This window comes from Lampetra planeri, chromosome 73 (assembly GCF_965212315.1).
Source record: "Lampetra planeri chromosome 73, kcLamPlan1.2.h2, whole genome shotgun sequence".
Taxonomy (NCBI): Eukaryota; Metazoa; Chordata; class Hyperoartia; order Petromyzontiformes; family Petromyzontidae; genus Lampetra; species Lampetra planeri.
Genome location: NC_136178.1, coordinates 70,178 through 82,236, shown reverse-complemented (window position 1 = coordinate 82,236; position 12,059 = coordinate 70,178). Strand labels below are relative to the sequence as shown.

The 12,059-nt window shown below is 48.1% G+C and overlaps 1 protein-coding gene across 1 annotated transcript; it reads right to left on the bottom strand.

Annotated features, from left to right (window-relative positions):
• Positions 1–423: 423 nt before the first annotated feature.
• On the bottom strand, positions 424–10,469 carry LOC144737747 (glycine receptor subunit alpha-1-like). Its single transcript, XM_078620606.1, has 7 exons — positions 10,383–10,469; positions 9,159–9,379; positions 7,516–7,598; positions 6,975–7,112; positions 5,224–5,438; positions 4,397–4,537; positions 424–573 (listed from the first exon to the last, which is right to left on the bottom strand). Exons 1-7 carry the CDS (start codon positions 10,467–10,469, stop codon positions 424–426), a joined length of 1,035 nt encoding a protein of 344 aa, XP_078476732.1.
• Between the last annotated feature and the right edge of the window lie 1,590 nt (positions 10,470–12,059).

Here is a 12,059-nt window from a genome sequence, read left to right as displayed (position 1 = left end):
AAAAATTAAGCAAGTCACTAAACTAAATAAATATATAAAGCATGTATGTAAATTCCCACCAACTTCACTCTTGGGGAAATGCAGCAATGCAAAAACAGACCACACCAAGACAACAACAACAGTCCCAGACCACACAAAAAACAACAACAGTCCCAGACTATACCAAGGCAACAACAGTCCAAGACCACACCAAGATAGCAACAGTCCTAAACCCACACACCAAGACAAAAACAAGAACAACAGTCGAAGACCACACCAAGATAACAACAACAGTCCCAAACCAACACACCCACACTATGACAACAAAAACTTGGGGCTCCTCACGGCCAGGTCGACAACCCCAGTAGACCCACTCTAAGACAACAACAGTCCCAGACCACACACCAAGACAACAGTCCCTGACCCACACCATGATAACAACAACTATGGGCTAATGACTGCGAGGTAGACAACCCAGTAGATGACATTGAAGAGCACGAAGGCGATGGGGAAGAGGAGGCGGGAGCAGCTGTCGATGACGCGGGCGCGCCGCATCGCCTCCTCGCAGGACGGCTCCTCGCCCGCACGCCCCTGCTATGTGCAACAAAAACAAAATGTCGCCGCCTCCCACGTACAACAAAACAAAATGGCGGCACCCATGTCAAGTGCAACAAAACAAAATGGCGCGCCAATGCCAAGTGCAACTAGAACAAAATGGCGCCGCTCCAGCAAATGCTCCCTCACTCCCGTCACTGGCAGCGGAAGGAGCATCATCCCTCAACTAAAACTATTGTTTATTTTTACCAGGTGAATCAGAATCAGCAGAATCTTAATCATTATGTATAATAGAGGTTTTTTTTTTGGGTTAGATCGTGTAAATAGATAAATGTGTCGTTAAAACCCGCCACTGCCCGACACAGCCAACTAGTAAGGGTTGTCACATAAACAGAATGTGCCAATTCGTCACTAGTACAGCCACAACATTTACAATCTAAGTACGACGTTTTGCTAGTAATTACAACTAGCCTCATCAGGCGACAACCAAATTTGTGGCTAGTTAGCTGTGTCGGGTGGTGGCGAGTTTTAACGACACATTTATATATTTATGCGATCCAACCCACAAACAAAAACCTCTATTATGGATGATATTGGTCGCGAAAGTCTACGTGTCAATCATTATGTATATTGCAAGAATTTGATGAGCTATAAAGCTATTTCATCACAGATGTCCAGAAGGGGCATGGGGTAAGAACGTTACAACAACAAACAATATAAAACACAATACGAGTGCAAAGTACAAGAAAGGTAAAGAAATCACCCAAACACATTACAAATAAAACTAAACAATCCCCATCCTACCAGGCAAAGCCCACTGAGGTATTAACTTACCACAAATGATAGCTCGCTCAACAACGAAGTGGCGGCTTGCGATCATCGTCATCGTTACATGGGAATTCATAGCGGCAGCCAAATGCTCTGAATGCATGACCGTTGATTATAAATGTGGAGGTGGGACAAAAACCGGAGAACCCGGAGAAAAATCCACGCGAACCACGGAGAGAGAGAAGGACGTGCAAACCTCAAATGTAAATAAGATCGAAGCAACGACCTCCCGCATACCCGGTGAGGGAGATAACATGGAAACTCCAAATATACAGCAGCAGGCGTCATCAGGGTCAGGATCGAATTTACAACCTCCTGCATACCAGGCGAGGCCTAGCCACCAAAGTGCGTCCTCCAAGCCGGAGGAAGGAGCTCTCTCAAAAGAGGAACACACCACTCTCTTACCCTCTCTCCCCCCCTCCTCTTCCCTCCCCTCCCCCCTCGAATGAAGTGGGTATTTTTTTGTGTTGGCCTACTCTTCCACGTTGGCCGGTCCACATTGGAAAGATTTGGTAGTTACCCCCAACAAACCCACATATGTTACGGGACCTATTATGCCGGTACTACTTAGCAAGGTGATGACAAAAGGAGTTGGCTTTACCCATCTTAACCCGTATCCATAGGAGGCTTTCGTGGCCAATATTACCGATGAGGCTTTTTGGGGTTAGATCGCGACAGCCAGAGTTGGCTGTTGCCTGATGATGCTGGTTGTTGTAATCACCGGCGAAACGTCACTGTTTCTCGAATTGTCTAAATGTTGTAGTGGGTTTACTCCCCAATGCACACATACCGGTTAGTGCTGAACTAGTAACGAATTAGCACACTTTGTTTACGTGACAAACCTCCTATATAATTGGCCATGTCGGGCGGTGGTGTGTTTAACAACACATTGTATATGTATGCGATCAACCCCAACCAAATAAGCCTCTGTTATGGATGTACCCATCTTATTCCGGCAAGAATACGTGTGTGTTAAGATGTTCAGAATCAGAAGAATCGGGAGTCGATTTCCCGAGTGAAGCATATCGAGCTAAGAAGTGTATTCTCAAGGTCGACTCAGCAGACACACAACAAACACCAAATAGACAAAGATCCCCCATATAGCCTTAACAGACTGTTGGGGGCAAGTGCTGTTAACGAACACAACCTATGAAGGTCGGCACTGTGGCACACGAGAGGGTGGGTGGACAACACCACGCCCGGCCGCCTTTGTCTCCCTAGTGGCGATGTTTACTACACACCACCGCAACAGGTACTCGTTAGAGTCGACCTTGGGGAAGAGGCCCTGCAGGCCCGGTTCAGATAATTGTCACTGGTGTTGGTGGCCGTGAGCGCGAATCAAACTCAGGATTCTACCAGGTCCGTGGCGCAGTGAGGCGCTACACTACTGCTCCCCACACAGATAGTATCATTACAAGGCATCAAGTCAGCATTAAACACACATCGTGCTTTTAGTAAAATGTACAACACAGACACTTCTTTAATATTTGCGTTACGCATTGTCCTTGGAACTGATTGGCCTAGACCAGAGCCTATAGCCTCCTGCTCTATGGCCTTGTGTCACCACCAGTGTTAGACCGGAGAACAATGCCAAAGAGATGAACAGTACAAGGACAACGCCAACAAACACGATGTTACACATTGACCTTGGAACTGATTGGCCTACACCAGAGTTACAGGCCTCCAATGTTAGACCAGAGATGCACGTGTGGTTAATGCAGACTTGACGATGCCTTCTGGTGATAGCAGCTGTGTGTCGTCTATTTGGCATATGAACATCTGAACACACCTCCTGTAGCATTACCGGAATGGGTAAAGCACCCTATTCATTTTCCATCAGTTGACCACAATTTACTCCACCACCACCATCACCACCACACGTGACCTACCGATCATCGTACTGTGGTGAACCCATTTACATTGCCGGGCGCACGGAGAGAGAACTGGGGGGGTGGGGGTGGGGTTTAGTGGTGGCACAGCAGTTAGCGCTACGCTGCCCTATGAACCCGACAGAGACCCGATTTCGATTCCCGCTCAAGGCCACCAACACCATCAATGACGATTAACTGAACCTGTCCTGGGCCTCCACCCCCTAGGTCGACTCAGCCTCAAATTGGTACCTGGTGTGGTGTGTAAAAATCATCGGTACTGGGGAGACAAAGGCGGCCGGGTGAGCGTGTTGCTGGCCACCCATCCCCTCGTGTGCCGTTCCCGGCCTTCATAGGCACTTTCCCCGACAGCCTTTTGAGGACTACACGGGGGATGTTTGTGTTGCACTTTACCGTGTCAGAACCTTCACTCTTCATCCCTGGGGCGTCGGCCTTTGACAGACAACGGTAGGAGAGCGAACAAAGCAATCATTACCACCATCATCATTATCGGCCATGATCGCTGGGGCGCGTGTGTGTGATCCACCAACCCTCGATTCTCGATCGCAGGCAGCCACGTGCTTTTGTAGCCACCAACGCCTGGATGATGATGATGACGACGACGATGATGGGATAATGATGATGACGATGAGGAGGATGATGACAACGATGATGACGATGATGATGAAGATGACGAGGATGATGACAACGATGATGATGAAGATGACGAGGATGATGACAACGATGATGATGATGAAGATGACGAGAATGATGATGATGATGATGATTTACGATGATGACGACGATGATGATGATGACAACGTTGATGACGATGATGATGATGATGATGACGACCATAATGACGACGATAATGATGATGATGACGACAACGACGATGATAATGACGATGATGATGAAGATGACGAGGATGATGACAACGATGATGACGATGATGATGAAGATGACGAGGATGATGACAACGATGATGATGATGAAGATGACGAGAATGATGATGATGATTTACGATGATGACGACGATGATGATGATGACAACGTTGATGACGATGATGATGATGATGATGACGACCATAATGACGACGATAATGATGATGATGATGATGATGATGATGACGGCGACGACGATTGTGATCACGTGGGGGGTATACCTGGTAGGCGGGCGGCGCGTGCTGGTTGAGGATGCTGAAGGTCCCTGACATCATGATGACCAGCACGAACTCGAAGAGGGCGGCAAAGACGAAGATGAGGCACGAGGTCATCCACACGTCCATGGCGTTGATGTAGGAGAGCTGCACTCACACAGGTAGCACATCACCATCGCCAGCATAACCTTCACCATGACCATCATAGCCATCACCATCATAACCATCATCATCCTCACCATCATAACCATCACCACCATGATCATCACAATCATCACCATCATTATCATCAGTCATGTTACAATCCACCGGATCGCAACATCATCATCATCACCACCACCATCATCACCATCAGTCAATGTACATCTGCAAAACATGACGAACCAGTGGCATCTACATCTGCAGAACGTGAAGAATCAGTGGCATCTACATCTGCAAAACATGAAGAACCAGTGGCATCTACATCTGCAGAACATGAAGAACCAATGGGTATCTACATCTGCAGAACATGAAGAACGAGTGGCATCTACATCTGCAGAACGTGAAGAACAAGTGGCATCTTCATCTACAGAACGTGAAGAAACAATGGCATCTACATCTACAGAAAATGAAGAACCAGTGGCATCTACATCTAAAGGATGTTACACAACCTTTAAAGCAATTCCCCATGTTTAATGTACACGCTGTACAACATGTTTGGAATCGACAGCAGTAAAGCTGGACTTATGAACAGTTCGACTTACGGTCAAAATCGACTTACGAACAGACTTCTGTAACGTTACCCGTTCGTAAGAGGAGACCCCCTGTAATTTAGGAAGCGCCCCATCCATCACCTTGGGCATGGAGGAGCGTGACCCCATGCTCTGCGTGGTCATGGTGAGCACCGTGGTGATGCCCAAACCCACGCGAGCCGGTGTCAGGGACATGTCGATCCAGAAGGACATCCAGGAGATGATGACGATGAGCACACTGGGCGTGTAGAGCTGGATGAGGTAGAAGCCCATCTGACGCCGCAGCCGGAAGCAGGCGCTGATGCAGGAGTAGTTCCCTGCGTCAGTTGCCACGTGGGGGTAGGGGTGGGGGGTCGGTGGGGGGTGTGGGGGTGGGTGGGGGGTGTGGGGGTAGGTGGGGGGTGGTGTTCATGGTGCATAACGGAAACACCCAGGGGGCGAGTCACGAAATGTGGCTTGTCACACGTACAGTGTGCGACGCCCACGTGACGCCCACGTGACAACCACGTGATGCCTACGTCATGCCTAATTGACAAACTTCCTTACCGGTTGACCACCAACGGGTTTGCAGGGAAAGTTTATGAATTAATGAATGAGACAGCCTCTTGTCTGACCGCTGACCACACGACGTACGGTGCGAAAGAAGTTCAACATACATACACTACACTATCCACTACACTACTACACACTATACACTATACTATACACAACACAACTACACACTATACTACTATAAACTACTGTATACTACACGGCTACAGGGACTCCTCTACTTATGAACAAGTTAGGTTCCAGAGGTCTGTTCGTAAGTCGATGTGTTCGTCCAACTTTACTCTTATCGATTCCAAACGTGTTGGACGGCATGTACACTAAAGTGGGGGAATGGCTTTAAAAGTTGTATCATCTGTATACATAGATGCCACTGGTTCTTCATGTTATGTAGACGCTGATGTAACTCGACATACGGGAGAGGTTTGTTCGTATCTCTGAAAGTTCTTAAGTCGAATGTTCGTAAGTGGAAGAGTCCCTGTATAACTTCACATTTTTGGCGCAATTATTATTCAGTTCAGCACGCAGACTTTCGTGTCCATTATTATCCGTAGTTATCCATTATAAGACCAAAATAGGAGAAGGGAGGATTTCTCCACAACACTACTGGTTGTTGTTGTGGTTGTTGTTGTTGTTGTGGTTGTTGTTGTTGCAATTACTGGCGAAACGTGACGGCTGGTCGAATATGTAAACGTGTATAGTAGGTTTACTCTGAAGCACACAAGCGGTTAGTGCTGAACTAGTGACAAATTGGCCACGTTCAGTTTACGTGACAACCCTTACTAGTTGGCTGTGTCGAGTGGTGGCAAGTTTTAACGACACATTTATATATTTACACGATCTAACCCCCAAAAATACCTCTAATATGGATGATATTGGTCACAAAAGCCTACGTGTTAAACAAACATGTTCTGATAATTATATATGATGGCATTGTCTCTACCAGTGTTAGACAAAAAGCTCCTATTATGTAGCTGCTCACCCCGAGCTATAAATGCCCTGATAGTGCATTGTCCTTGTACTGGTCGCCTTTTGGCGTTCTCTTGCCTGACACTGGTAGTGAGAATAGGGCCTAAAGAAGGATGCTGTCTAGGCTAATACGTTGTCTCCTCCTGCACCTAGCCTGGCTCAGGAGGCGGCACATCTGTGGCATCTGCCAGTCATCTCGGTCGATCAACCCATGGCACCTGCTGGGTCTGGCCCATGACCTCCTCCGGCGCCTAGCCTGGCACAGCTGGTGCATCGGCCAGTCATCGCAGTCAGACGTAATACTTGTTGCACGTGGTCACTGCTGCCACGATTACCTTTGACGTAGTATTTGTTGCACGTGCTGAGCTTGATGTTGCTGCTGAGGGTGAACTGGGGCAGGCTGAGGTCTTTGGCGAGCTCCACCGCTTGACCTGGGACCCACTGGAACAGGAGGTCGGCTGTGGTGTAGCCATCTGCGGGTGGGACGAGACACCATGGCCAGAGAGGTGGGTGGGTGATTTAGTTGGTAGATGGGTGAGTGGGTGGGTGGGTTAGTGAGTGGTTGGGTGAGTGAGTGGGTGGGTGGGTGGGTGGAGGAGTGGGTGAGTGGTTGGGTCAGTGAGTGTGAGTGAGTGGGTGAGTGAGTAGGGGAGTGAGTGTGTGGCCGGGTGGGTGAGTAAGTGGGAAAGTGGGTGATTGACTGGGTGATTTAGCGGGCGAGCGAGTGAGTGGGTGAGTGTTTGGGCGAGTGAGTGAGTGGGTGATTGAGTGGACGAGCGAGTGAGCGGGTAAGTGAGTGGTTGGGTGAGTCGTTGCCATTCGTATGTTGTTGCTGGTGGGTTGGAGGGATGGCGGGGTGTTAGAGGAGTTACTTACAGCTCTCCAGGAAGATGTAGCACTTCTGAGTGTCCATGGGGAAGTTGCGCAGATTCATGGGGCAGGAGAGAGTCAGAGAGAGCCTGCGATGGGGAGTGGTGGCACAGCGATGAGGGTGGCACAACGACGTCACAATAAGAGTGCGCGTTCCGCATTGTGTTAACTCATGGAAGAACCACGTGATAGCACCAACACTGAGTTGGGGTTGTGGTAGCAGTAGTGATAGGGGTAGTGATAGGCGTAGTGTTAGGGGTAGTTATAGTGATAGGGGTAGTGTTAGTGATAGGGTAGTGATAAGGGTAGTGATAAGGGGTAGTGATAGGGGTATTAATAGGGGTAGTGATAGAGACAGTGGTAGGGGTAGTGATAGTGGTAGGGGTAGTTATATGGGTAGTGATAGGGGTAGTGATAGTGACAGTGATAGGGGTAGTGGTAGGGGTAGTGGTAGGGGTAGTGATAGGGGTATTGATAGGGGTAGTGATAGAGGCATTGAAGGGGATAGTGATAGGGGTAGTGATAGGGGTAGTGGTAGTGATAGGGGTAGTGATAAGGGTAGTGGTAGGGGTAGTGATAGGGGTAGGGGTAGTGATAGGGGTATTGATATTGGTAGTGATAGAGACAGTGATAGGGGTAGTGATAGGGGTAGTGGTAGGGGTAGTCATAGGGGTATTGATAGAAGTAGTGATAGAGAGAGTGATAGAGGTAGTAGGAGGCTTTCGTGACCAATATTATCCATAAAAGTAGTTTTTGTTGGGTTAGATCACGTAAATATAAATGTGTCATTAAACCCGCCACCACCCGGCACAGCCAATTAGTAAGGAGCTCTGTCACATAAAGAGAACGTTGTCAATTCGTTACTCGTTTAGAGGAGTAGTGGGAGGAAGTGAGGAATCGGCAGGAAAGGGTGGGATGACGTCATAGCTTTACGTCATGTATCCAGAGGGGCAAAGGTACTTAGGCGGGACCCCGGGATGAGATGCGGGGTCGTTGTGAGGAGCCAAAGGATCGGAAGACACGAGGAATCGGAGTGGGATTAGTGGGGAGCTTCGGTTAGGATAGGCCGAGGAGTTAAGCGGATGTCTGTCTACCTTTGGTGTCATCCGGTGATTCTGTACGTGAGTGTAGTAGTTAATAAACTGGCAAGAGCCCTTACAGCGAATATCGTCTCCGTGTGAGTTTACACCTCTACACTAGCACAGCGCTCACCGTTTGCGCGTTGGAGAGCAAATCCACAACATTTACAATCTGGGTTTGTCGAGATATTTATACTTACGCGATTTAACCCCCCACCACCCCCCCAAAAAAAAACACGGCATTGTGGACGATATTGTTCGCGACAGCCGACAGCGTGTTACACTGATAGTTTAAGTCGTTAAATTTCGATTTAAAGCTTTCGTGACTGCAGGAATTCATCTTCTTGGTTCTTTCGGTAAAGTCATCACGTAGAAGGGAAGTAATAAAATAATAAAATAAAACAATAAAATAATTCTCACGACGTTTCGGCCACAACGCGGCTGCTTGCATTGTGGCCGAAACGTCGTGAGAATTATTTTATGTTTTATTTTATTACTTCCCTTCTACGTGACTTTACCGAAAGAACCAAGAAGAGTTTAAGTCGTTGTTAAGGGAGAGGTCGGAACAACCTGATGGAGTGGAAGATGTCCCCGTTTCGGTGTAGGCGCATCATGCGGTTGTCCGTGGTGATGGTGTGGAAGCGGCCGCTCTTCTCGTTGGCGAAGTACAGGTCGGGCCGCCACACCGCGTCCATGGTGGTGTAGTCGAGGTCCAGGGTCTCATGCTTGGAGGAGTTGGACAGCCGCTGGTCGTTCCACTGCTGCCGGACGAAGATGGTCACCTCGTAGTCCTGGCGCATGAGGTGGGTGTGGGTGGGTGGGTGAATGGGTGGGTGGGTGGCAGGTGGGTGGGTGGGTGGATGGGTGAGTGGGTGGGTGGCGTGGGTGGATGGCAGTTGGATCGGTGGATGATTGGGTGGGTGAGTGTGTGGGTGGGTGAGTGAGTAGGTGGGTTGGTGGGTGAGTTATTTGGGTGGGTGGCAGGTGGGTGGGTGAATGATTGGGTGGGTGGGTGAGTGAGTGGGTGGATAGGTCGGTGGGTGGCAGGTGGGTCGGTTGATGATTGGGTGGGGTGGGTGGGTGATTGGGTGTGTAGGTGGCGGGCCGGTGAGTCAGTGAATGATTGGGTGGGTGGCGAGATTGCACACAATACAATAACAAATGTCACCATATCACAATGAACACAATGTTGGTTTGACTCTTTTTTTAATGTATGTCGCGATTGCCAAGCACAGACCCAATGATGCTCAGTCACCTGCTCGTCACTCTTCCATTGCTACAACCACAGTGACTAGTTCAGCGAACTTCGCCCACTTGTTCCTTCAACCCACGTTGAGAACGTCAACCACCACACCGCAGGTGATATAATAACACTCATCCACTCACCCACTCACCCACCTACTCGCCCACCCACCCAATCACTCACCCACTCATCTACTCACTTCATCCACTCGCCAACCCACCCACTCACCCACTCACTCACTCACTCACCCACATTATCACTCACTCTCCCACACACTCAACCACCCACTCACTCACCTACCCGCCCATCCTCTCACTCACCCACTCAGCCACTCACCAACCCACCCACTTACCGACCTACTCACACACCCACTCACCCACCCACTCACCGACCCACCCACTCACCCACCCAATCACCCACCCACCCACTCACCGACCCACTCACCCACCCAATCACCCACCCACCCACTCACCCACCCACCCACTCACCCACCCACTTACTCACCCACTCACTCACCCACTCACCCAATCACCCACCCACACGTCTCTCACCATGGTAGTCTCTTCCACCGAGCCGAAGTGTTCCACAAAGAGGCTGCAGTTCACAACGACGGGACCCTCTGGGGGGAAGTGGATCATCGCCATTGGTTATCTCGGGCCGCCAGCAACTCCGTACCCGTGCCACGCGACGTGCAGTCAAGTAGAGCCCAAAGATACAGGGACTCCTCTACTTACGAAGAGGTTCGAGATGTCTGTTCGTAAGTCGATTTGTTCGTAAGCCCAACTTTGCTCCTGTCGATTTCAAACGTGTTGTACGGTAAGTACAGTACTGCTATACATTATACACTATTATACTACATTATATAGTACTTTGTACTTCTACACTACTACATACTATTACACTACTATATATTACGACACTACTATATACTATACTACTACACTACATTATATACTCCTACACTGCATTATATACCACTATACTACGTTATATACTATTATATACATTATATACTACTATATACTTCTACACTACTAGAAACTACTATATATTACTACACGACTATATACTACTACACTGATATATACTACTACACTACATTATATACTACTACACTACATGATACACTACTACACTAGATTATATACTACTACACTACATTGTATACCACTATACTACGTTATATACTATCATATACATTATATACTACCGCACTCCAGTACAGGGACGCCTCTACTTACAAACAATTTAGGTTCCAGATGTCTGTTCGTAAGTCGATTTGTTTACAAGTCAAACTTTACTCCTGTCGATTCCAAACATGTTGTACGGCGTGAACACTAAACACGGGGAATGGCTTTAAACGTTGTATAGTCTCCTGTAGATGTAGATGCCACTGGTTCTTCATGCTCTGTAGATGTAGATGTCACTGGTTCTTCATGTTCTGCAGACGTAGATGCCACTGGTTTTTCACGTTCTGCAGATGTAGATGCCACTGGTTATTCACGTTCTGCAGATGTAGATGCAACTGGTTATTCACGTTCTGCAGATATAGATGCCACTGGTTCTTCATGTTCTGCAGATGTAAATACCACTGATTCTTCACGTTCTACAGATGTAGATGCCACTGGTACTTCATGTTCTGCAGATGTAGATACCACTGATTCTTCACGTTCTACAGATGTAGATGCCACTGATTCTTCATGTTCTGCAGATGTAAATACCACTTGTTCTGCAGATGTAGATGCCACTGGTTCTTCACGTTCTGCAGATGTAGATGCCACTGGTTCTTCATGTTCTACAGATGTAGATGCAACTGGTTCTTCGTGTTCTGCCGATGTAGATGCCACTGGTTCTTCATGTTCTGCAAATGTAGATTCCACTAGTTCTTCACGTTCTGCAGATGTAGATACCACTGATTGTTCACGTTCTGTATATTTAGATGCCACCACCGCCATCTATTGCGGGGCGGTTGAACTTACGACTCTCGGTCCGAATAGTTGCAACTGGACCATACGGACAGGTTTGTTCATATCTCTAAAAGTTCGCAAGTCGAATTCTCATAAGTCGAGAAGTCACTGTATTGTGATGCATGGAGGGGGGTAAGCAATGGAATGGATGGGTAACGGAAGAGAGATGAATATTGGGAAATATGAGGAAAGTGAAAGATTAGGAAACGTAGCGGGGAAACGAAGATAAGGCCCCAACTAAGTGGCTGATATTATCATCAT

What these genes read in the sequence shown, in the direction of transcription:
- LOC144737747 (XM_078620606.1), bottom strand. Translation starts at nt 10,469, where the DNA reads ATGATCCACTTCCCCCCAGAGGGTCCCGTCGTTGTGAACTGCAGCCTC. An exon ending in CAACAAATACTACGTCAAAG is followed by an intron (nt 5,439 to 6,974) that starts GTAATCGTGGCA and finishes CAACTGACGCAG; the next exon opens with GGAACTACTCCTGCATCAGC. An exon ending in ACGCGCCGCCCGCCTACCAG is followed by an intron (nt 574 to 4,396) that starts GTATACCCCCCA and finishes TGTTGCACATAG; the next exon opens with CAGGGGCGTGCGGGCGAGGA.